The following is a 22754-nucleotide window of genomic DNA, read 5'->3' as shown; positions in this document are numbered from 1 at the left end:
CAATAGGAATGTTTTCCTATTTTGTGTGTGCGCGCGCGTGTGCGTGAGAGAGAGAGAGAGAGAGATGTATATGCTGGCCCAGGCCAACAGGTCAGCTTGCAGCCCAATTTGCCACTTATGGGCTTTTGCCTGCGCATCCATCAATGTACGCATCCAGACTCCATGGATCGCGATGGGCCGTAAGCTGGGGCTTGTACCCAAACTAGTGGTGTACGGACGGACGGGACCCCAAGATGCCCAAGCCCATCGTATTTCCGTCTTTCACTGGACGGGCTCCTCTCTCTTTCATTAAAAAAACAGAGCAAGGAATCACTCAAAATTTGATCTCTACGGTTTGTAGCCTTCTGCTGGATTTGGATCTCAGATACTAGCGCTTTTGGTTGCAGTATTATCAAGCGGTGTGGGGTTGATGATGCAACGATACACTTATAAAATTTTGAATGTATTCCGTAGACTTAGGGGTTATATTTCATAGGGATAACATAAAAGTCTGAATCCCTATCGCTTAAGGTGCTTTAGAAAGTTGAAGCTGTGGATTGTTTAGAATAGTAGTGAAGCTGCTGATCGAGAGAGACACATGCCGATGTGGGGGCTGCTCGTAAGCTAGCTGTCTAGCACATCAATGTCAGCCAGCTGTTAAATGTAGCAGGTCTCTTTTCCCCCAAAAAGCAAGGCCTTGTGTGTGTGTGTTTTTTTTTAATAACGGCGTTTTCCTCCACGGGTCGAAATTGAAACAGAATTTCTGGATTCGGAGTGGAGAGAGCAAAAGGCTGGCGGGCGTACGTGCATCACAGCGGCGTCACTGACAGTGATTTCCTAGGCGTCTGCCATGATCTTAGGGCTAAATAAATCATCCTTCGGTGCCCACCCTCCTTTCTCCACACGTCACGTTGCGGCCGAGAATGCCGTACGTTGTTCCTTCCAAGCCGTTGCGTGACAGCGATCCCAAGCATGCACACTACACGGAATGGGTGCGCTCGCTCCGTGCATGCATGCTTGAAAGAGTCACGAAACGTTTGCCGCGCCATCAAGAAACTGACGTCGTCGGTTCGAAGAGTTAGGCAGAGGCGCCACGCTTGGACGTGCACGCCTAGCACGGCACCGAGACAATCCTGGTTACGGTCACCACGGTAGAAACGAAGTCCTGGTCTGAGCTGCGCCGCTCTTCTTGACTGGATGCAGATCGATCATGCTGTGCCAGACTACGGTCCGATTTGTTTCCGCTTATTTCCGATTTTGAAGGCTCGCCTACGCCGAGTACCAGCACTCAGCAGCACCACTAACCAATCCCGAGCGAGCATGTAGGAAACGGCGGTCCCTGTGGCCCTGGCACTGACAGTCCTGGCTGTAGCTGTCACTCTCCATCTACCGCAACACATCGTACATGCACCGAGAAACGGCGTGTACGTACGGGCAACGTGGCTCGTCTCATCTGGACGCGTGGCCGCGGAGCCGTGGGAGTGCGCGCCCCGCCCGATTCGAGCGAGTCCTCCCCACGCCGGACCGACGGGCGGTGACTCAGCGCCGGCCGCCGCTTTCGGTGCGTGGCCGCATGCATGCACTGGCGCGCCCGGCAGGCACACGCCGCGTGAGCCACACCGCACCGGTCACCGGAGCCCCGCAGCGGCAGGCAGATCTCGGCACACATCGTGGCTTCTCCCTCTCCCTCCGTGCGCTCGCTTTTCCCCAGGTTCACCTCCCCTCGCCCCCGCGGCCTCTCACCAACGTGGCCACGCCAGCGCCCAACCACCGCCCCCGCCTTCCCCCCACGCAAGCCTTCTACACGTGTCCACCCGGGCCGCGACCGACCACCCTCCCACTGATTGCGACCGCCCCAACCACGTGTCCCTTCTCCTTGACTGCACCCGTCCCCTCACGCTCAAGGGATGACTCTCTCTCCCTGCCAGGTGGGCTCTGTTTCGAGGTACCCCACATGTCACTGGATGAGAATCCTCTGGGCTCCAACGATGAGCGGGTAGGGCAGAGGAAAGTAGAGCCCGGATATTTTTGTGAGCAGCCCGAGAGACAGAGCCCATGTGGTGGGGACCGCCCCAGGCATCAATAAATTAGCTGCCGAGCCGGACTGCCCCACCGGAGAGCGCCACGTGTGTGCCGCGCGGGGATTAGGCGATAACACCGGCGTCGTGGTCGCCGTTAACATCAACCTCCCCGTGGGCCCGCCCCTGCCCGCCTCGGAGGCCGATGGCCACCACGTGTCCCCGAGCTGACCGGGATACCCCCACGCGTCCAGATCGGGCAGGGGCGGACGGCCCCGATGCGCCGGGCCCGGACCACGCCGCAACAACTGTACCTGTCGAGGCGCTGCCCGTGACGGTGACGGGCACCTGCCCCTGCCCGCCTCGCCTCGCCTCGCCTCCTCATCTTCCTCCCCGCTCTTCTACTCCCCCCGAAGCCTTCCTGCCCGTCTCGCCTCGCGCTTGCGCTGCCGCTGCTGCTTCTATTGCCATTCCGTTCCGTTCCGGGGGAGGAGGAGGAGGAGAGGGCGCGCTGCTTCGCGTGGGAAGCGTGCTTCGTTTAGGCCTCGCGAATTGCCGAGGGCGACGGCGACGTGCTCGTCGACCGGGCAGAGAAAATCTAGGGAGGCTTGGGCTCGCGAGACAAGTCTGTACGTGGCGTACGTGCCTTTGTGGGGGACAGCCACTTGCTCTCGCTGCCAATGGCCGAGATCTGCTGCGAGGAAGCCAAGTCCACGCCGGCAACGGCCGTGGCCGCGGCCGCAGCGGTCGCCGTGGCCGTCGCCTCCTCGGCGCTAGAGAGGAGGCGACGCAGGTTGGAGATGAGGCGGTTCCGCATCGCGACCGATCTCGACGCGCCGGCCGAGGAGGACGTCCGCGCTGGCAAGCGGCTGCGGCTGGCGCGCACGGCGTCCGGCTCGTGCGCCGACGCCGTCCGGGATTGCGAAAGGCCGGCCCTGCCGGAGCGGTTGCCGAGGTACGGCGTCAGCTCCGTCCGCGGCCGACGCCGCGAGATGGAAGACGCCGTCTCCATTAGGCCGGACTTCCTGCCCGGCGCCAGCAAGCACCACTTCTTCGGCGTCTTCGACGGCCACGGCTGCTCCCACGTACGGCAGACACGACGGCCACATATATATGGGCCTGTAGCGATTTCTATTACTGTGCGGATTCGAGTATGCTGATCGCAGTTTCGTGCTATTACTGTAGGTGTCCACGTTGTGCCAGGACAGGATGCATGAGGTTGTCGCCGACGAGCACAACAACGCCGGCTCTGGCGAAGAGACGGCGTGGAAGGGTGTGATGGAGAGGAGCTTCGCGCGATTGGACGAGCAGGCCACGAGCTGGGCTAGTAGTCGCAGCGCCGACGAGCCGGCCTGCAGATGCGAGCAGCAGATGCCCTCGCGGTGCGATCACGTTGGGTCCACCGCCGTGGTCGCCGTAGTCAGCCCCACCCACGTCGTCGTCGGCAACGCCGGCGACTCCCGTGCCGTCCTCTCACGCGCTGGCGTCCCCGTCGCGCTTTCCGTCGACCACAAGGTACGGAGTCCTCGCGCATCACGGGTCGTTGCGCCTCTTCCCCGCCCGCATCCTTCGTAACTTCCATCCGAGCTTGGCGTGCTGATCAATTTCCTGATTCGTTCAGCCTGACCGGCCTGACGAGCTGGCGCGCATCGAGGCGGCGGGCGGTCGCGTCATCTACTGGGATGGCCCCCGTGTTCTCGGCGTCCTCGCCATGTCTCGAGCCATAGGTGAGCTCTAGTTTGAATCGCCCCTGTCACGAGGCCGTTTCTGCCACTCGCTGGATTTGAACTGACCGGCTTACGGGCGCGCAGGCGATGGTTACCTTAAGCCGTTCGTGTCGTCGGAGCCGGAGGTGACGGTGACGGAGCGCACCGATGAGGACGAGTGCCTGATCCTGGCCAGCGACGGCCTGTGGGACGTCGTGACCAACGAGATGGCGTGCGAGGTCGTCCGCGCGTGCTTCCGTAGCAACGGTCCGCCGGCGCCGGCCTCCCGGCCGGACGGCGTGGCGCCGCCCGCGGCCGACGCGGACGCCGAGAACGGATCCGCGGTGGTCAAGGGCATGAGCAAGGCGGATTCCGACAAGGCGTGCTCCGACGCGGCCGTGCTGCTGGCGAAGCTGGCGCTGGCCCGGCGGAGCGCCGACAATGTCAGCGTGGTCGTAGTGGATCTCCGCCGGGGGATATGATTCTTGGAGCAGAGCAGAAATCATACGCTCCATGACTGCTTGCTTTAGCCCCTTTTTTTTCAAATCCACAAGCTAATTCTTCCCCATTTTAACCATCCTTCCATTTTGATTTAGTCTTAATAGTAGCAGTTCCTGACCAGTTGAAGATGAACATAATAGATGCTTTTCTTCTCTCAAACGAGGAATTGAAGCTAGCTGGAACAAGGAACAGGAACAGCGGAATGCTGATCTTAGCCTAGCAGCATTGCAGCAACCATGTACTGCCAATCGATAAGCACAACCTTTTGGTCGTAGATTAACATGCCAAGAAGTGTTGATTCGATCCTCCATTAAAACTAGATTGCTCAACGGGGGCGATGGCTACGAAGTTGGGCGCATCACCACGCCGGGAGCTTGAAAAAGGATTTACTTCTGGAGTAGTGACCATGACGGCAAGACTAGTGGTGCTTTGAGCACGTTCAGCGGGAGCCGATCGCGATTGGTTGGCCACGGCTGGATTCTGGGTCAGATTAGCAAGCCACAGGCGATATGCTGAATTGCTGATCGATCCGTGGGGCCCGGCGGTGATAGGGCCTGGCCGGCTGGATGGGTGAACGGGAATGCTCCGAAATTCTCGTTAACGGAAATATAAAAACGGGCATCTTTCCGGAGGCCGGGGCCCTGAATGATGCGACCCACGAGCCATGATTGGGGCCGACGTGTCCAGCCTTTCCCTTTCGCCCTCGGCGTGCGCTGGCGCCTGGCGACGACGGAGCACTTGCCTGTGTCTGTTTGGGTTGGGGGACGATCGACCGGTGGTCGGGTTAGGCGCCGCGAGGCCATTATTGAAGGCACGCGCCGCGCCGCACCAGCAGCAGCACCACACGCGGCTTTTGGCCCGCCCGCGACCGCGACGGCAGCGCGCGCCAGGAGCGTCGCGGCGGGCCGGGCCGGGCCGGGCCGGGCGTCCCGCGCCGCCTGGCACATGGCGCGGCTGGCCGAGTGTTCCGGGGTGCTGGAGAGACGGCCATGGTGGCATGGCACCGTGGGGTGGGTGACTGTGTGCTGAGTCGGTTCGCGTTGAATTATTGGTTCCCGTACGCGTCCTCCGGCGCCATGCCGGCGGGCCGCGCGCCAGCTCCCAGAGAAATCGGCGCTGGCGCGGGGAGTGCTGGGGACGCGACGGCCATTTTTTCATGGAGCAAATTGTATGGCCGGTCTTAAACTTATCAACTTATCCGATTGTATCACTTAGGTTCCTATACTCAAACTTAAATTGTATATCCAACCTTTTAAACTTAGCTTCGGGTGTTATTTGGGTCCATATCTTTCAAAATGTAGATATGACCCACTAAATTTGGCTTCGGTGTCATACATGCACATGTGTCATTTCACAAATAAAGTATAATATGATAAAATATTATGCTTTCAAGCCTATAATTACTTTTATTATTCTAACTCGTTTTGTTACCCCTTTAGTTTCTCCTAATATTTTGTTTGATATTTCACAATATTCATAAGTCGTTGCTGCTTGAGCAGTTAAATGTTATTTAAGTTTGGATGATCTTCAAATATAAAGGCCAACCATCATATTTGCTATCAAATTGAGATATTCATTTTAAATTAAAATATAGTCAAATTTTTTGGACTCATACTTATCAATATCCTATCCATTCTTCGGTTAAATTAATTTTATTTGACGAGATGTATATCTATTAAATTTTTTTATCAATTTAATTGAAATGACAATGCATTTTAAATGTATAGGGACCTAAATGATATTTGAAGCCAAATTTTGGGAGTAGAATTTGCATCTCAAATGTATAAGAATCTAAATGACACCTGAGACTAAATTTAGATATTCAAATATGCAATTTGAAAATACAGGGACCTAAATGACACAGTCATCGAACAAGTTTAAGAACGGGTCATGTTCTTCCCCTCCCGCGAAGCGCCGGGCACGACGGGGCTGGAGGTGGCGAGTCGGGCGTAGAATTGACACAAAAGCGAGCGCATCGCCGTCGGAGATCTAGGAAAGGAAGATATCGCATGGATACGTCCGGCTATCTGCCGATCCCAAAGGCTCGATGGGATGGGGAAGAAAGGAAAGCCATCGTGCTGCCGAAAAGCGAGTTTGGGACGCTCCCGGCTCCCGCGTTGCTGTTCTTCCCCTTCGGCAGTGGCATCGCCGCTCGCCGGGTCGGCTCCACCCTCCAATCATCCTTGCTTTCGTTGTCCACCATCGGGCGCCTACATTTGTGCAGTTGGGCACAAAGCCACCAGGGAGGGCATAGACTCCGATGCTGTACTCCTGTGACTGATATGCTGCTGGCGTGAGTGTGTGACCGTGCGAAACAACAACGGGAGCCAGTGACTCCACTGTCCGGTTTGCTGCTAGTACTTTTTGAGAGTCCTCAAACCGTATCGCCCTGTGTCCTCCGGAATAATCTCTAGATTACATTCATCTTTCGTTGGAGAAAAGGTTCGGGCTCGCTAGAAGTACTCTTTGATAATTCGTAGCTGGTGAAATAGTAGTATTCAGAAAACTATGAACAGGAGATGCTGGAGCTGATTTAATTATTCAGCCCTTTTTATTTTCTATTCTAGTGGATCTCATCATTCCGTCTGCTTCCATTCTCTCTCTCTCTCTCTCTCTCTCTCTCTCTTAAGCTGAGCTGAGAAGCTTCCTTTCTCGTCGTGCAGAACCTGGTAGATGTACACTTCCTTTTTCTCTGCTCTAATGCAGTTGTTGGGCCTCCACTACAGAGTCTCGTGGTCTCTGTATAAGTGGGCTTTAGAGGAAAGAGGTCTACTTTTATTGGGCTCTCTGATAGGCAAGTCAGGTCAAGTCATTTCATGAAAGGGACGGCCTAACAAACCGAGATACATTTCCTAGAAAAAACTAACCGAGCTACATAAGCCTTTTTCCGCATACGCGGATGTCAATTCAAGGAAAAAAATGATAGAGCCCACACACTGCCTAATTAACATGTTATTATCCTCTTTCATTCTCCTCCTTTTGGTGACTAGAAAAACCTCTATAAAGCTTAAAAGGTTAGGCGCACCACTAACAGTGGGTCATAGTGGGTCTCATGTGTCCATACCTTATAGATTAAGATTTAGTTGCACGTGCCTACAAATTGATAAACCTTTTGGAAAAAACAAACATGCGTACACATTTGAGACAGTTGTAATAATTTGGCACTTGTTATTCAAATTATAGTACTACTATAATAGACCCGTGCATTGTTGGGAGAAGTTTGCACCTTTGGTGACATGTTATTTATATAACTTGCAAAAATAATCATGTTATTTCATAACTCGAAAAAAAGCATTACTTTTGTTGCTAGAGCATAGTATATGTGGTCATAGGTGAGATCTTTATCCTAGGTTCGCCTAATACCTTGTGCAGTCATACTGGATTTTGTTGGGGTGAGTCAGCAGGGCTCACTCTACCTATGCTAAATCCAATAAAAACTCATCGTGGTTTGGCGCGTCCCGCTTCAGCTTTCCAAGACGGACCCCAACGCCTCGGTGGAGCCGCTACCTAATTTGTCATGACCTCCCCTCCTCGTTGTCGCCCCCCATCCCCAACTTCCTCTTCGTATCCGATCTCGACGATGCGAGCTCGCCGCACGCGGAGGCCAACGCCGCCATCACCACGTAGCGGGCGCCGACCTGCCCCCTCTATCACCTAGATCCGTCAGATATTTTCGCTAGGTAAGGAACATCCAGTTCTCCTTATGATTCGCGTCTCCCTCTCCGCACATCCCTACCTCGAGAGTTCCGGCATCAGGTTTTGTGTTTGTTTGTAGCTGACGGATCTTCTGGTTGAGCAAAGTACCAGTAGCGTGCTATTGGAGTTCGGTTATATTGTTGGAGCCTAAAGTATGTTTGGCTAGTTGTCGCTTGCCACCTAGTGATTATGCAATGCGCTATGCATTTATGGTTTCTCGATTGGTAATCAGTGGTGGATCTAAACTTTAAGAATTGGGAGTACATAATCTTTAAAAATACTTTTTTACTTAACCATATTCTAAATAAAAGTCATTATGGCTAGTTTGAAATATATATTATTTTACAAACTAAAAATCATTATTTAAACGTACATTCCATTCCTCTTTAGGCAATAGTTTCTCAAAAGCAAATAATAAAAATCTCACATGTCTTGTGTATAGTCGTCTAATACTTTTATTTATAGCTTATGTTAGTTATTACATAGCTAGCACATAAAATATATAACAATATGATATTATATATGATATTTTGCTCCACTATATGATTGAAGTGTTGCAGATATGTTTCTAATACTTAGGTGGAATAAGATTTTTTTAGCTAGAACAATTTGTTATAATCCTAACAAATATGCTCGTACATTGCTACGGGTGATACTGTGAAGCATTTATTAAATTTATCGGTTTAAATATCATCACGACATGATTAAATTTCACATGACAACATCACATTCAAAATCCTTTCAAATAAAATTTTAACCTCTAGCATTTCTTAACACTTTCATACATGCCACCCACCCCTTCCTCAAAAAATCTTCCTACCATCATCCTTCACGATATTGGCTGTCGCGACCTTAATATTAGCAACGACAAGGGTGCCCACCATATTAGCATGCGTGCTGCCCTGACATTATGGTTTGATGACCTGCTGATTTACATCTACTGATCATTCACAGTTTACCCCTATTTTTAAGTAGGGTTACCAGAAAAGCTCAAAACTTACGAGCTATTTACATTTAATTTGCTAAAAACTCAATTCACACCGAGCTACACTTGGAATCAAGCCAAGCTTGGATTTCTCGAACGAACCGAGATTGAGATATTTAATGAAGTTTGAGTATTTTAGTTTTGTGTGGCATATACATGCACCCTGCTACCTCTATTAATTAAATTTTCAACTATCAAAAGTTAAAATAATATAGTTGGAGGTTAGAGCCTTGCATTAGCTAGCGAGGTACTGTATTGCACAAGCTAAAATAGTCACAAAATAATACTCTCTCTATTCTTTTTCGATAGTTTTATTTTATCTTGGTATAATAATTAAGAAGAAGAACCTTGCTTATCATCTCGTTAATCATGACTTCTCGTTTTCTATATTATCATATATGTACACTAATCGTTTTTTGCGAGAGGTTACATTGCACGGGAATTGAACAACCGTCCATACTGTTCCGTAGATGTCAACTCAAATGTTAACCTCTGCACCGGAATTGAACAACCATCCATACTATTCTGTAGATGTCAATTCAAATAGAACTGTCAAAAGAAAATAATTCAATTTTGGAAAAAGGTCCATCAAAAGAAAAAAATAGAGGGAATAAAACTAAATATTCATATATGCTTCTCTTTCTATTTATTTATTGAATTTAATGTCTTTTAGACCAATCTCAATGCATAATTTTATTATACTATCACGAATCACGAAGACTGTGATTTGATAACCGAACCAGATGAATGTTATGGAAATAAAACTTTTCTCATATTTATAAAACTCTCTTTTCTCTCTTCTTGAAATGATCCTAACATATTAACAATTTTACTGATGTGATATGACATTTAATATTTATAAAATTTCTACCACACGTCTCTTTAAAATTATTGTATCATGTTCTTCACAGGAGTTAAACATATCATGCTCGTATCGACCTTTGCTCGGGATCCTCTACCTTTAGGTGCCAGGCTCGCTCGAGCTTGGCTCATGACAGCCCTCCCGCTCAGGGCTCAGCCGCTCAGGGCCTCAGGTCTCCTCTGTTTCTTAAACATTTCCCTTCTCTCGGACTCTCTCCTCCCTTGCTTTTCCTTCCCTGGCGGCTATGACTGGGCGAGCGGCGGCGCCATTTGTCCTGTCTTCGCCCAGCCCTTTGCCGGCGACGAGCGCATCCTCCAGGTATGCCCGCCCCTTCTCTTTCCTTCTGCTGTGCGAGACGGAGCACCCCAAACCCTAACAAAACTATTTGTATTCGGATCTGAATCCGGTTATAATATATTACCTACTAACTTCGATTTCGTTTGCAAGAATTATCGGGTGTACATGTGTACACCCATGTCCTATGCTGGGTCCGCTCCTGTTGGTAATTTAGCGCGATTGTACTCCTTGTTGATGTTACACATGGCACATCGGCACAATTGCACATAGTGTGCTTTTGCGTGGACGTATAGTGGGTTCCTTAATCATCATTTTTGTGTTCAGTGCTGGGGGTGCTTCGTTATACTTTCAATTTCCACACACTGCAATTTTTTGGTTTTATCTTTCAAAAGTAACCTTCTCTTCAACGGTGTCCAGGCAACATCACTTTTTGCACCTTGTTTGGTTACATACATGTTACTTGATGGCTGCAGGATTTCAGCATGAATGATTCTGTTCATGACAATATTGTACTGGACAAATGTGTCAAGGACATCCTTGCACTAATCAAACCAGCAGAGGATGATAGAAGCAAAAGACTATCCACAATCCAGGAGCTGGAAAATTGCATCCATTCTCTTGCATCCTTGACAGGTAACTTACAATTTTTTGCGGTTACAACCGAAACCTTCTTGACTGTGTTTCAACTGGCACTCATAATCCTGATAGTAGTTTAGGTGCACTTATAATCCTGAAGATAATTCTTTTCACTGTGTGTGCATGTTTTATCATGGAATTTGGAGGTAGAGTACTGAAAGATACTCATAGTAGAAAATATCTCTGGAAGCTAATCCCATCTTCTGCTGTGTTCATAAAGAGCTTCCAGGTTATGTATCGACACAGTAAAGACTAGAATAGCCATTTTCATCCCTCAAGTTTCCCCTGATGTTCTGATTCATCCTTCAACTATTGGACTTGCCACTATACATCTTGAACTTTCCATGGTCTCAACTCCACCCTAGTCTCACGTGGCATATCATGGTGTACCAAATGTTAGCGAACTCTCCTCCTTTTCATGTACAGCATGGCCTACGGTTGCCTGTCTGGCACGCCCTGGCCCTGCATGTGCCGCCTGCCCTGCACGCCCGCACATGCCTTCCATAACAAGTGTGATCACAACCGGTTATCCTCCCCTGATTCTGTTTCCATAAATCAAGGTGGTTAGGATTGCACCGGTGATCTATATATTTGTAACATGTGTCAATAGTTTGATACAATTCCAATTACGCATGATCTCCTCCGCGATAACCAAGTAGGTTTTGAGGTGGCTGGTTCCACACATGTAAAATGGTGGAATATGTTTTGAGGACAGGAATGTACCCAGTTCTGGGTTGTAGCTAATCCAGTTTTGATGCATGCATAATGTTCTTGGCATGCTACCAAGTCAAGTACCCTTTCAAATTCAAGTTGTCCGTAGCCTTGAGGATTTGGCATCTACGAGCAAGAGTCTGATGTAGTAGTTTCTGCATTCACCTGCCTGGACCATCAGACGATAAGTTTGATGACGGATTAAGATCAACGAATAGCTCACCTAATGACACCCATAGCTGACTACGCATGCTAACATGGCATGCCACATGGGATGAGGGATAAAATTGAGCCCAAAATAAAAAAAAGACCAAAAGGACTATAGTGGACTGCCTGATAGTTTAAGGATAAATGTGAGCCTCAGAGGAAAGTTGAGGGATAAAACTGGCTATTACGCCGAAAATCTGTATGTGCTAAGCATTTGTCAAGTGAAGTTCAGATCATGTTGCATCTTAATAGTTTGAAAACATGACTAAATGAGGAGTGGTAAACTTCTGAAATTCATAATCCTAAAATGGAAAGGTTTATTTGCATGAAAATGTGGCGAGCAATGATACTTTGATAAGTACTGTAGCCTCGGTATGCAATGCCATTATGCAATGAGTAGCCTATGGCAATAGCCAATAGGCAACGGTCTGTTTTGTCACTCTACAGTGTTACAAAGTACTTGCCTAGTATTGGGCTAGATGACAACACTAGTAGGTGTTTGTGTTAATGAGAATGGAGCTGCACAAACAGCAAACGATGGACTTAATAAGCTGAAAAATTCTTGTACTATTCTTAACCAACACATCAGTTTTTGGAATATCTTGGTGACAAAGGAAAAGTTTTGTACATTTATGATGATAAATTTTTTATGTCTCGCTTTATTGAATTTTTTTTTCTGTTACAGGTGCTGCTGTCAAACCTTTTGGGTCCTTTGTATCAGATCTTTACTCAAAATCGGGCGACTTAGATTTATCTGTGCAGTTTGGAAATGGTTCAAACCTCCCTATAAACAAGAAAAAGAAGCAGAATGTCTTGAGAGAAGTTAGGAGAGCTTTACGAGGTAATCTTTGTTATATTGATTCAAAGATAGATAAATATGTATGCTATATTGCACACTAAGCATCCATGAAATAGCTTTAAGCATAATGATATACTTGTGTTATCCCAGATTTTCTGGTAAAAGTGTGACATTTTTATTCCTTGTTTGCTTGATTTGCTATTATAAGCACCATCATTATGTGATTCCAAACTATTATACAACTGTCTAATTCAAACTTGGTTTTATTGCTTTTACTGTGTTCAGGTTTTGCTGGATATGTTCAGTTCATTCCTCATGCAAGAGTTCCAGTCCTTCAATATGTGAGCAACCGCTATGGCATCTCCTGTGATATATCAATCAACAACTTTGCTGGTCGAATTAAATCCAAAATCTTCTACTGGGTGAATACTTTAGATGAGCGGTTTGGTGATATGGTTTTGCTGGTATGAATCTAGTTAGCTAAGTTATTCGCTGCCACATTTTTTCTTGGTAAGCTGAACGCTCAGCATCATCTTTCCTTCCAGATCAAGGAATGGGCAAAAGCTCAAAACATTAATGATCCAAAGAGTGGGTCCCTCAACTCCTATTCCCTTTGCCTACTTGTCCTCTTTCATTTTCAGGTATTATTTCTTATGTCAATATCTCTCGTAGTCTTGTTGTTCTTGACTTATTTATGGTTTCACTAAATGTCTTGCTTATTCTTGCACTTTTTACATTGAATTTTGTAGACATTGGAGCCACCAATTCTACCACCTCTGAAGGAGATTTATGAAGGGAACATTGCAGAAGATATTACAGGTTAATTGAAATTTGCTTTGCATTTGATTATTGTCTAGCATAATAGCATTTAGGCGCTAGTTTTTTTACTCAGTCCATTCACATGCAGAAGGGGCATTCTATAATGAGCAACATCTTGATGAGCTTTGTGTCACAAACATAGAAAGATTTAGACTCCAGAACCAGCGCCAAAGAAATGAAAGTTCTCTTTGTCATCTACTTGGGATTTTTTTTCAAAAGGTACTGAACATTGAGACCCCACTATGCTGATTAAGTCCGCATTTTGTGATCATTGTAGGTACTACCTTTTGCTGTTCGCATCTTGGCAAACCATGATGTTCATGTTTCTTGATGTTATTCCTTTTATCTCTGTTAGACCCATTGATTCATCTGCTAGCCCATCTTGGGTCCGTTTTATGCTCTTCATCATCATTACCTTGATACAAGAGTTGAATATCTGTCTTCTCTTTTGGGGTGAGCTTGGGAGGGTAAAGAAGCTTATGTAGGATGATTTTGTTGTTCTTGGAACTTTTTTTTTTATTCAAATTGGGTCTTGTTTGGCATTGTGGTGGTTATCATCCATTCTGCCTCACATTGCATTTCTTTATCCTTGTCTTGATCTGTGTACATTTGTGGACCTGGCTACTTTAAAAGTCAGGATTAACGAAATACCCTGGTTCTAAATAAAATTAAAGTAATTCATCACATATCTTTTATAGTTATAGTGCAAATATTTTACTAGAATTGGTTAGGTTCCCCTTGACCAGGAAGATTCTGCAGCATAGCATAGCGCAACAGCCCGTTGCAGGGCTGCCCTAGATTTGCCCCCTGAGGTTATTTGTTTAAATTTAGGGTCTACTAAGCCAAGAATTCCACAGATTTTTTTTTATTGTGGAATATCATTTTATTTTTTTGCCAAATGAGCTAATCCCATCTCATGCGATTACAATATGTAAGGGATTTATGATATGTCCTTCCAACATAATTGAGTATTATGTATTTCCCGTACCAAAAGTGTACAACCCTTCACTTAGAAGGAACTACAGCATTTATTTATTTATTAACTCAAGAGAAACAAGTTTAGCTGGTTATCGTATTCTGACTATTGCTTTCATTCCTTGCAGTTTGCTCATATCAGTGCCCTTCCGGGCAATGTCATATCTACTTACTCGGGCCAGATTGAACGAATCCAGGACAACCCAAGTTGGATGACCAAATCTTACCATTTATTTGTAAGTCTGCTTATGCAGTTGGTGGTTGTTGCTGATCTTAATCTTAACCTGTGTACTTACGTCCCATCTGTTTGCCATGTTTTGTTTAGGTTGAAGATCCAGTTGAGAGACCGGATAATGCAGCTAGAGCGGTTAGTATGAAAGGTCTTGGCCGAATTGCTAGTGCATTCAATGATGCTTGCCGCAAGTTTGACTCCCTTGAGCATATCGACCGGAATGAATTATTAGCGCTGTTGTGTACCCCTGGTGTTGGCTCGAAGCTTGGTGGAAGAGTCCTAGCTAACTCTTACGCAAAAATTCCACAAAGGAATAACCAGCATACCAGAACGGGAGGACGCACAGAGCGTGATCAACGCCTCCAGGTATCCAGGTTTACTGGAACCAGAACAGTTCACAAAAACCCACAGGTGGATACTACAATGCACCAAGCAGCAGTACAATTTCGTAACCATGGACATGTTACTTCAGTACGGCAAGCAGCGGCTGCACACCTGAATCGCAGTCAGCAGAATTATACCACAGTACATCAGATGGCACCATACCAGAACCATAATCTCCCACAGGTGTATTCTATTCGGCCCCAAATGGCTGTACCATACCAGACTCACTATCAGCAGGTTTGTGCTGCAGGGTTTCAAACTGAAGGACCATACCAGAGTCATAATCAGGTTTATGGTACAGGATTCCATACACCAAGACCATACCAGAGTCATAATCAGGTCTACCAAGCAGGGTTCCAACCAGCAGGAACATATCGGAACCAGAGCCAACAGGGGCTTACTCCAGGGCTGCAAACCTCAGGTCCGAACCAGAATCAGCAGCGGCGAAAGGGATACACATCAAATCATCAGGCTAATAGGCATGCTGTGACGACAGCGAGGTATGAGCCAGTTCGTGGACAGTTCAACAACGGATCAATACAAGACTCGCGATATCAAGCATCAAACAGTGCAGCTTCTCAAAGATAGCCGTCAATGCCGATAGCTCACCAGTATAGGTAGACTCAGGAGGATAGTAACATATAACCTTCTGACTTTTGCATGGCAATATTCATCAATGAATGCCATCTTCAGCTTTTGCCTGACAACGGGCGTCAGCTTTATGATATGAGACATGGCTTTTGCCAGCAATCTCTGATATAAGCCTTGTGTTATGTGGATTGAGGCATCACAAACTTGTATTCCTGCATGGCTCTCTTTGTGTGTAATCTTGCTGTAAATTGCCGTTTACTTGCAGTCAGCTTACAATTGCCAGATGCAAGTTTGTAGGAAGGTGAAATCTCATGACTTTGGGTCTATGTACAGTGCCTTTCAGAAAATTCATCTACCGCATGTGTTATACAGTAGATAGAACGCATGCCCTTTTACAACTGTTTGTCCAAGTAGTTCAGAGACTTTGCATCATCATCATGTAAACTATAATGGGGCGCAGGTCCAGAAAGCAAACTACACCACATCGGATGCTCGACATAAAGAAAAACAGAACTATTTTACAACAAAGTCGCACCAGACTGAGATACCAGGCACGCGTAGACGACGAACAGCATACAATAATTAAAGATGCCAAGTCACTGACTGTCGAAGAAGGCACGAGACATCACTAGACCTTCATTATTCCTTCTTTCCGATGCCATGGGACATGTTGTAGACGCCTCTTCCCTGCGCATCGTGCCCGCCGGATGCCTCAAACACGAGAAGAAAAATGATGTGCCAACCTAGCTAGTGGTACTAGTAACAGATTTGCTTACGATGAGGAACAAGCTGGAGGCGGCCAGGGCGAGGGGGATGCCGACGGACGTGACGGCGTCGTACCGGCCCTTGAGGTAGGTGTGCTTGTGCACGTTCTGGAAGTGCCTCTGCAGCTCCAGCAGCTTCTCCCTCGGCCGGAACGGCGGCTCCAGCTCCGGCATCCTGCAGACGAGGAAATCCGCATCGATCGACCACGCCAAAATCATGGGGGCGTCGAGTTGCATACTGGCATGTCTGGTTCTCGGGAGGGAGTGTGTACCTGGACTCCTGGAGAGCTGTGAGATGATCTGTGTGTACCCGGGGCAGGAAGACCCTGGCTCCAAGGCAGCAGCAAGGAGTGTCTGCCGGAGAGGCGAGAATCTCTTTCCGTGCTAGTTTTCAACTGGAAGCTCCCGGAAGCAACTGGACGAGGAGACAGACAAGTATATTTTGCAGTTTCGCATCTGGGCCATCAATCTTGGAATGTGTGGACTAAATCACACCTCAGCCGTCAGGTTGTATTGGCTCAGCGACACCGTTGCTAACCCATGATATTCTACATTGGTAGGGGATGATGCCTCGGCTTGACGCATCGTCTCCCGTTGCTCAAAAGTTCACCCAAGAAAAATTCAAATACAAACTTCATTATGAATTTTCAAAAAATTAGCTTAATTATTGGTAGGAGCGGCGCGAACGCGTACCCCCTTAATCATAAATTATGAAATCCACTCTCCAACTCGAGGAGATGGTAGGCCTCGAGGAGATGGTAGGCAAGCGCTCCTCCCAAGTGCAATGAAAGCCGCTAATCTAGTCCATGACCTTTCTTGATCAGCCATAAACCCCGTCCAGGTAAGTATGGATCAAGGTTGCCCCCAAGGTGTATCTTATAGTTGCTCCCCGGTGCAAGCGAGATTAGGGGTACCGATTTGGGACTAAACTGGTGTTAATCGTACTTCCATGTGATGTTTTCTGAGACGACTACGAATCGGTTGAGACCTGTTATTGTTCAGCCCGTTAGGCCTACCAAAGCCATGGCCTTCAGTTATCCGTAAACCTGGTCCAAACACGGAAACAGTGCCCGGAAATAGTTCCCCACGAGACCACGGGCCCCGCCGCTTCGGCTTCGGAAATCTAGCAGCGATCCCCACCGGCCAGGCTGGCTCCACTTTTGAGCTTTTTTCCGTCGACACCTGGACGCTGCCTACTGTGTCCATGGTGCCCACTGCTAAGGCTAATCGGGGATTTGGTATCTCTATTTCTAAAAATACGCTGTAACTTAATTTATTTCACTATTTATAAAGCTAACCAGCTAACCAGTGTAATCAAATGCTAGTTGATCAAGTGTGGCATGTATATTTGTTACCAGTATAATTAAGTGTAACTAAATGCGTACGGGATCCCCCGTGAAACAACGACGGTCACAATGGTCGTTTCACGCCATTTTTAACGTCTTGGAGACGAGTTAGCAAAGTGTCGTGGGGATAAAACTTGTTCCTTCTCTTCCCTCGTTAATCAGTGCTCTATCATCAAAAATGCTGATATATCATAATAATAATTTATAATTTATGACATGAAACTCACCGTGAAACACCACTGTGATTAGCCTAACCATCCTCCCCTCCCAAACCACTTCGACACAAGTTCGGCTTCGGCGCAAGCGGAGGCAGCAGCCGCCGCCCTAACAAACGCCCAACTTCATCTGTGGTTCCTCTAGGTAATTCCATTCGACGACCCGCTTCGTCCTCTCCGCACTAATCCCAATCTGTGGTTCCATATTCGGCGATCCTCGCGTTAGGGTTTACCCACCACGGCGTCGCTGTTGGTTTACCCCCTGATGAAGCAATGCGTCATGCTTGGAGGGTTCGGTGATACTGGGAGGCTTCGTTTGACGACCCCCGACACCCCCCCCCCCCCGGCGCGCCTTTGCGTTGTTGTGCGCATCTGCATTGCATGATTTTATATAGGCTAATGGTCCATTAGTCCATATGACTGTACAAGAGGTGCCTTTGCTTTGTTGTGCATCTGCATGATTTTTATGAAATTGATGGGAAATATTCCTTAGGCTATCATCAGGGAAACATGCAGCACAAGAAACAGCTGCTAGTTACTTGGTTCATGTACGGACTGGTTGTGCTGTCAGTATTTCAGTGACATATGCGCAGTGCGCGGTGTTCTGTCATGTTGTTGTTGAATGCCAACTAGATAATACATTGTAGGAGAGTGCCAAGGATGTTGTTTATATATAGTAGTGATCCTGTTATGTTAAAATGTCTGTGCAAATTACATTTTTGGGGGGTTCGTAGCATCTTAGCATTTCCTTGGTTTAGGAAGAGAAAGGAAGCATTTGGTTTTATTGCCCAAACCTTTATCTATTTCAGAAAACATCTAGCCAACATGGTAAAACTTTATTTACTAGCTGCATCATGTTCGTTTCATTAAAAAAAAGCCCAATCACTCAAAAACAGGGCATACATTATCTTTCTAATATGTTATATCAAAATGTTTTCATGTTTGTTTCAAATGCCTTGTGTTTTGTAAGAGACGACACAACTTGATCTTTTCCAACTTTTGTTGAATTATTCATATATATCATTTTTTATGCAGGTTTTCAGCATGATTTATCGTCTTCATAGCTTTGAGGTACTGAAGGCATGTATTGAAGACATACTCTCTACAATAAAACCAGAGGAAGATGATCGAAAGAAACGATTATGTGCAATTCAGGAGCTAGCAGATTCCATTTACTCAGTTGGGGCCTTGAGAGGTATTTGCGATAAAGCATTTTTCAAGTTTTGTTTGTGATTCTCCTGGGTGGTAATTTTATGAAGACATGAGAAGTCACAAGCTTATAAAATTAATGATCTTAGACAAGGGATAAGTTTAGTTTATAACTGTTCAAAAGCGATTGTTGTCATAGTGTGAGTGCTGTAGATGGAAGGCCCTTTTCACATACTTTGACAAGCCAAGGCTACTTTGGACTGGCGATTCAATGACAGATACATGAGGCTGTCACCTACAGCAGTACTCAGAACTAAGTTTACTTTATCACTATATATGAGCACAAAGTTGTACTGGAATACTCGTTCGTGCGGCTAGCATAGAAGCTGCTCAGAATGGGAAACTATTAGTGTACAACAGGACTTTTGATACTCATGTGGTATCGTGCTTAACCATTGCTGTGCTATTTAAGAAATTGCTGTGCAGCTAGCCCTTACTTGATTTTTTCTACTTAATTAACAGGTGCTGTTGTCAAACCTTTTGGATCCTTTATATCAAACCTTTATGCAAAGTCAGGTGATTTGGATGTTTCAGTTGATCTCTCAAGCAGCTCAAGAATCCGTACAAGCAAGCAAAAGAAGCAAAATGCCTTGAGAGAACTGATGAGAGCTTTACAAATTAGAGGTAAACTTTCTGTAGATCTCTTTTGAAATCCGTTGCATGTCCAATATATAACTCATGATGCATTACAAGATATCGCTGATGAGGCAGCAAAAGAACTTAGAACTCTGTCGCCAGATTAGTCCTTGTTGGGTGGTAGTGTTCTCAATTAGCTGGTTGTGTTTTTTTCGCTTCTCTCAAATGTAGGTGTGAGTGTTGTTTTTGGTCTCCCACCCTTATTGTGGAAGTAGTATAACAATGAAATATCTTAAGCCTTAATCACTTATATTGTTACCGTTATAGCTTTTGTGGGAAAAGAATCATGGCTTGTCTAAAAATAAATATTATACACTAACATGTTTTTATTGAGCTATTCAAGAACTTAATCTTACTTTTATGGCTAATTATTGGCCAGTTGCTGTGCTCTGCTTGGTTTCACTGTGAAATTTAGTTATGGGAATCTTTGCTTTTCCTTGACTTACCAAAACTAATAATAAGTGGTTTCTAAAAAGCAACTGCTTATAGCAAACAGAACATCAGTAAGAGCTTTGTTCTCTGCCTGCTTATCTTTTACAGAAGCTCTTTCTAAATGCAATTTCCATTTGCTTATTCAGGTGTTGCTAGATATGTGGAGTTCATTCCTAATGCAAGGGTTCCAATAATTCAGTACATGAGCAACCAATTTGACATTTCCTGTGATATATCAATTAACAACTACCCTGGTCGGATTAAATCCAGAATCTTCTACTGGATCAATACCATAGATGAGCGCTTTCGTGATATGGTTTTATTGGTGAGCTTTATGTAATCAAGTGATTTTCTTTTGCTGCTGCTTTTTTAACTCCTGGATTCGCTCAAACCGTTTCCTTGCAGGTCAAGGAATGGGCAAAAGCTCAAAATATTAACGACCCAAAAAATGGAACCCTGAACTCATATTCTCTGTGCCTACTTGTCATTTTTTATTTTCAGGTGTTATTTCTTACTCAGAATGTTATCTCTAGCTTTTCTTTAATTATAGTTCCATCAAATTTATAGGTTAAAGCCTACCTCTTATCTCTTTACTTTTACATCTACAGAGATGTGAGCCTGCAATTTTGCCACCTCTGAAGGAGATTTATGATGGGGATGTTGCAAAAGGTAAGTCTGATTTGGCTTGATCGTGATGGTTGTCTGGCGTGTCTACGCCTGGTAATTTACCGATAGCATTCACATGCAGAAACGGTGTTTTATGATGAGAAATATGTTGATGAGGTTTGTGCGGCAAATATAGCAAGGTTTCTACGCCAGAACATGGTACAAAGAAATCAGACCTCTCTTCCACGTCTGTTTACATCCTTTTTCCATGAGGTATCTGAATATCTGCTCTACAATTTTTACATGTCAACTTTATCCATTTCTACTAAATTCCAAGTATTTCCTTCTGTCATTCAGATACGGAGCAAAAATACACTGTTCGTACTTTTACTGCATTTCCTTTTATATGTAACAGAAGTAGACTGTTTTGGCTATCATGTGAGCTCTTGCCATATATAACTGGGATAAATAACTGGCCTATGTCTGATCGGTTTAGGACTCCTGTCAGGGATGCACAAGTCAAGAAACTGGGGACTGGGGAGTGCAGGCTTAGTGTTGCTTATCAAACTTCCTCAATCTACTTCAGTGGGTTATAAATAAAATGAAGCCAACTTGTATAAAAGCCTAAACTAAGTCATGCAGGTCGGCAGGACTGCATTATTATGTTGTTGGCAAATGAGCTAATTTTTCAACTTCACAGAACCAGTTCTCTTTTCTTGTAGCTCAATATCTTTGCAGTAAATGTGTGTTTAAGATTACCAAAAAGGTTCAACATAGCTAATTTAAGAACACACTATAGTACATATTTGTCTTATTCCTTCACCTGAGAGAAGCAACGTTAAGTGATCTTATATTACGTATAGTTTTTAGGCATCAGGGGCCTTTCAAGTAAGGTTATATCCACTTATACGGGCCAGTTTGAGCGAATCCAGGACAACCCAAGTTGGATGGCCAAATCATACAGCTTATTTGTAAGTATTTCCTTCATGGTGCAGTTTGTGTCTGTCTTGGTTGATTTTGTTGTAAATTTCACACATTCAAATACCACCTTTTCACTATTATTGCCTAGGTCGAAGATCCGTTTGAGAGACCTGATAATGCCGCCAGAGCAGTTGATGCGGAGGAGATGGAACGTATTGAGCAAGCCTTCAATCATATGAGCAGTAGGTTTATTGGTGGTGCACTTGATGACTGGGATGAATTGGTGTCACTGCTGTGTACACCTGCTGTTGGATCTATTCTTGGGGGAGTCAGGGCCAACCACCGCACAAATACTCTGCCAAGTCATCAGCTGTATTCACCTGCATCAGCTAACCTATATGATAATCAGCATCACCAGCAAGCCAGAGGTTCTATGCGAAGCAGATCAAGCTCACAGTCACAGGGATATGCTAGAGGGCACCAGACGGCACGGTCTGATCAGTATCATAAACAATCGCAAGCCTATAATACAGAGGGCATGACAGCAGGACAATTTCAGAATGTCCATCGTCCAGAGGCTTATATTACAGGGCTTCAAACAGCAGTACCGCTCCAGTACAATGATTATGTACGGTCGCATGCATCAGGGAGCCGAACAGTAGGCCGATACCAGAACCAGCAGCAGAGAAGGGAGTACTCGCCATACCAGCATGCTGGCACTACAAGGCATGAGCCTGCAGGTGGACGCTGGTTGGGCGAGGCACCAGCACGGGACTCTGGGTATCAAGCCTCCTCGAGCAATACAGCATGGCAATGGTAGCAGCCATTCTGTGAAGGCGGCAGCTGCATCAACTGACCCATAGAGCGTCTCAGGATAGCAGCAGTTCATCTTCAGCTTTTGCGTGGCGATATGGATGTATTTATGACATTAGCATAGCTTTTGCCTGACTATGCATCAACTTATGGGAGCTTAGCTCATGTCGTAATGAAGCTGATATGTTAATTTTGGACCTAGTCCTTATCGCAGTAAGCCTGGAACTTGATATCTTCAATCAGGGTAATATACGCTGCAGTGCTGAAAATTGCTGCAAGTTATCCGACAAGTTGCAGTTTCATTACTCGAGTATGTGGCTGTTTTACAGAACCGTCTCAGAAAACTTGCATTGACATTTTGTTAACCACGTGTTAATGATCAGTACTGCTGAGGGTGCGGTCAGCGCACGAGCT

General features: G+C 46.0%; 4 protein-coding genes and 1 pseudogene across 5 annotated transcripts; 3 read left to right on the top strand and 2 right to left on the bottom strand.

The window, feature by feature from the left end:
- Nucleotides 1-2396: 2396 nt before the first annotated feature.
- LOC112891776 (probable protein phosphatase 2C 9) lies at nt 2397-4514 on the top strand. Its single transcript, XM_025958731.1, has 4 exons — nt 2397-3082; nt 3183-3512; nt 3619-3724; nt 3809-4514. Exons 1-4 carry the CDS (start codon nt 2678-2680, stop codon nt 4183-4185), a joined length of 1218 nt encoding a protein of 405 aa, XP_025814516.1. The 5' UTR covers nt 2397-2677; the 3' UTR covers nt 4186-4514.
- A 5347-nt stretch (nt 4515-9861) lies between these two features.
- Nucleotides 9862-15722, top strand: LOC112891775 (protein HESO1-like). Its single transcript, XM_025958730.1, has 9 exons — nt 9862-10065; nt 10518-10677; nt 12284-12439; nt 12683-12861; nt 12943-13038; nt 13147-13216; nt 13305-13435; nt 14320-14427; nt 14517-15722. The coding sequence occupies exons 1-9, from the start codon at nt 9877-9879 to the stop codon at nt 15393-15395; spliced, it is 1968 nt and encodes a 655-aa protein (XP_025814515.1). The 5' UTR covers nt 9862-9876; the 3' UTR covers nt 15396-15722.
- Nucleotides 15723-15812: 90 nt separating this feature from the next.
- On the bottom strand, nt 15813-16595 carry LOC112891777. 2 transcript variants are annotated; one of them, XM_025958733.1, is made up of 3 exons: nt 16435-16595; nt 16175-16337; nt 15813-16085 (listed from the first exon to the last, which is right to left on the bottom strand). In XM_025958733.1, exons 2-3 carry the CDS (start codon nt 16334-16336, stop codon nt 16038-16040), a joined length of 210 nt encoding a protein of 69 aa, XP_025814518.1. In that variant the 5' UTR covers nt 16337; nt 16435-16595; the 3' UTR covers nt 15813-16037. The 2 variants fall into 2 exon arrangements, with proteins under 2 accessions (XP_025814518.1, XP_025814517.1); XM_025958732.1 differs by lacking the exon at nt 16435-16595 and having other exon boundaries at nt 16175-16428.
- A 237-nt stretch (nt 16596-16832) lies between these two features.
- LOC112896043 lies at nt 16833-17011 on the bottom strand (annotated as a pseudogene).
- A 799-nt stretch (nt 17012-17810) lies between these two features.
- LOC112894943 (protein HESO1-like) lies at nt 17811-22630 on the top strand. Its single transcript, XM_025962795.1, has 9 exons — nt 17811-17868; nt 18759-18918; nt 19395-19556; nt 20147-20325; nt 20406-20501; nt 20609-20669; nt 20749-20825; nt 21470-21577; nt 21676-22630. Exons 2-9 carry the CDS (start codon nt 18768-18770, stop codon nt 22345-22347), a joined length of 1506 nt encoding a protein of 501 aa, XP_025818580.1. The 5' UTR covers nt 17811-17868; nt 18759-18767; the 3' UTR covers nt 22348-22630.
- The last annotated feature ends 124 nt before the right edge of the window (nt 22631-22754 follow it).

Source organism: Panicum hallii, chromosome 5, assembly GCF_002211085.1.
Source record: "Panicum hallii strain FIL2 chromosome 5, PHallii_v3.1, whole genome shotgun sequence".
Lineage (NCBI taxonomy): Eukaryota > Viridiplantae > Streptophyta > Magnoliopsida > Poales > Poaceae > Panicum > Panicum hallii.
This window is presented reverse-complemented; position numbering and strand designations above follow the sequence as displayed.

Excerpts from the sequence above, each read along its gene's own strand:
- LOC112891776 (XM_025958731.1), top strand. The coding sequence starts at position 2,678 with ATGGCCGAGATCTGCTGCGAGGAAGCCAAGTCCACGCCGGCAACGGCC. Across the intron at positions 3,513-3,618 it reads CGCTTTCCGTCGACCACAAG|CCTGACCGGCCTGACGAGCT; the intron begins GTACGGAGTCCT and ends TGATTCGTTCAG. Across the intron at positions 3,725-3,808 it reads CGCCATGTCTCGAGCCATAG|GCGATGGTTACCTTAAGCCG; the intron begins GTGAGCTCTAGT and ends ACGGGCGCGCAG.
- LOC112891775 (XM_025958730.1), top strand. The coding sequence starts at position 9,877 with ATGACAGCCCTCCCGCTCAGGGCTCAGCCGCTCAGGGCCTCAGGTCTC. Across the intron at positions 12,440-12,682 it reads AGTTAGGAGAGCTTTACGAG|GTTTTGCTGGATATGTTCAG; the intron begins GTAATCTTTGTT and ends TACTGTGTTCAG. Across the intron at positions 13,039-13,146 it reads TTGTCCTCTTTCATTTTCAG|ACATTGGAGCCACCAATTCT; the intron begins GTATTATTTCTT and ends TGAATTTTGTAG.
- LOC112891777 (XM_025958732.1), bottom strand. The coding sequence starts at position 16,399 with ATGCAACTCGACGCCCCCATGATTTTGGCGTGGTCGATCGATGCGGAT. Across the intron at positions 16,086-16,174 it reads CCTCCAGCTTGTTCCTCATC|GGAAGAGGCGTCTACAACAT; the intron begins GTAAGCAAATCT and ends CACGATGCGCAG.
- LOC112894943 (XM_025962795.1), top strand. The coding sequence starts at position 18,768 with ATGATTTATCGTCTTCATAGCTTTGAGGTACTGAAGGCATGTATTGAA. Across the intron at positions 19,557-20,146 it reads GAGAGCTTTACAAATTAGAG|GTGTTGCTAGATATGTGGAG; the intron begins GTAAACTTTCTG and ends TTGCTTATTCAG. Across the intron at positions 20,826-21,469 it reads GGTTTCTACGCCAGAACATG|TTTTTAGGCATCAGGGGCCT; the intron begins GTACAAAGAAAT and ends TATTACGTATAG.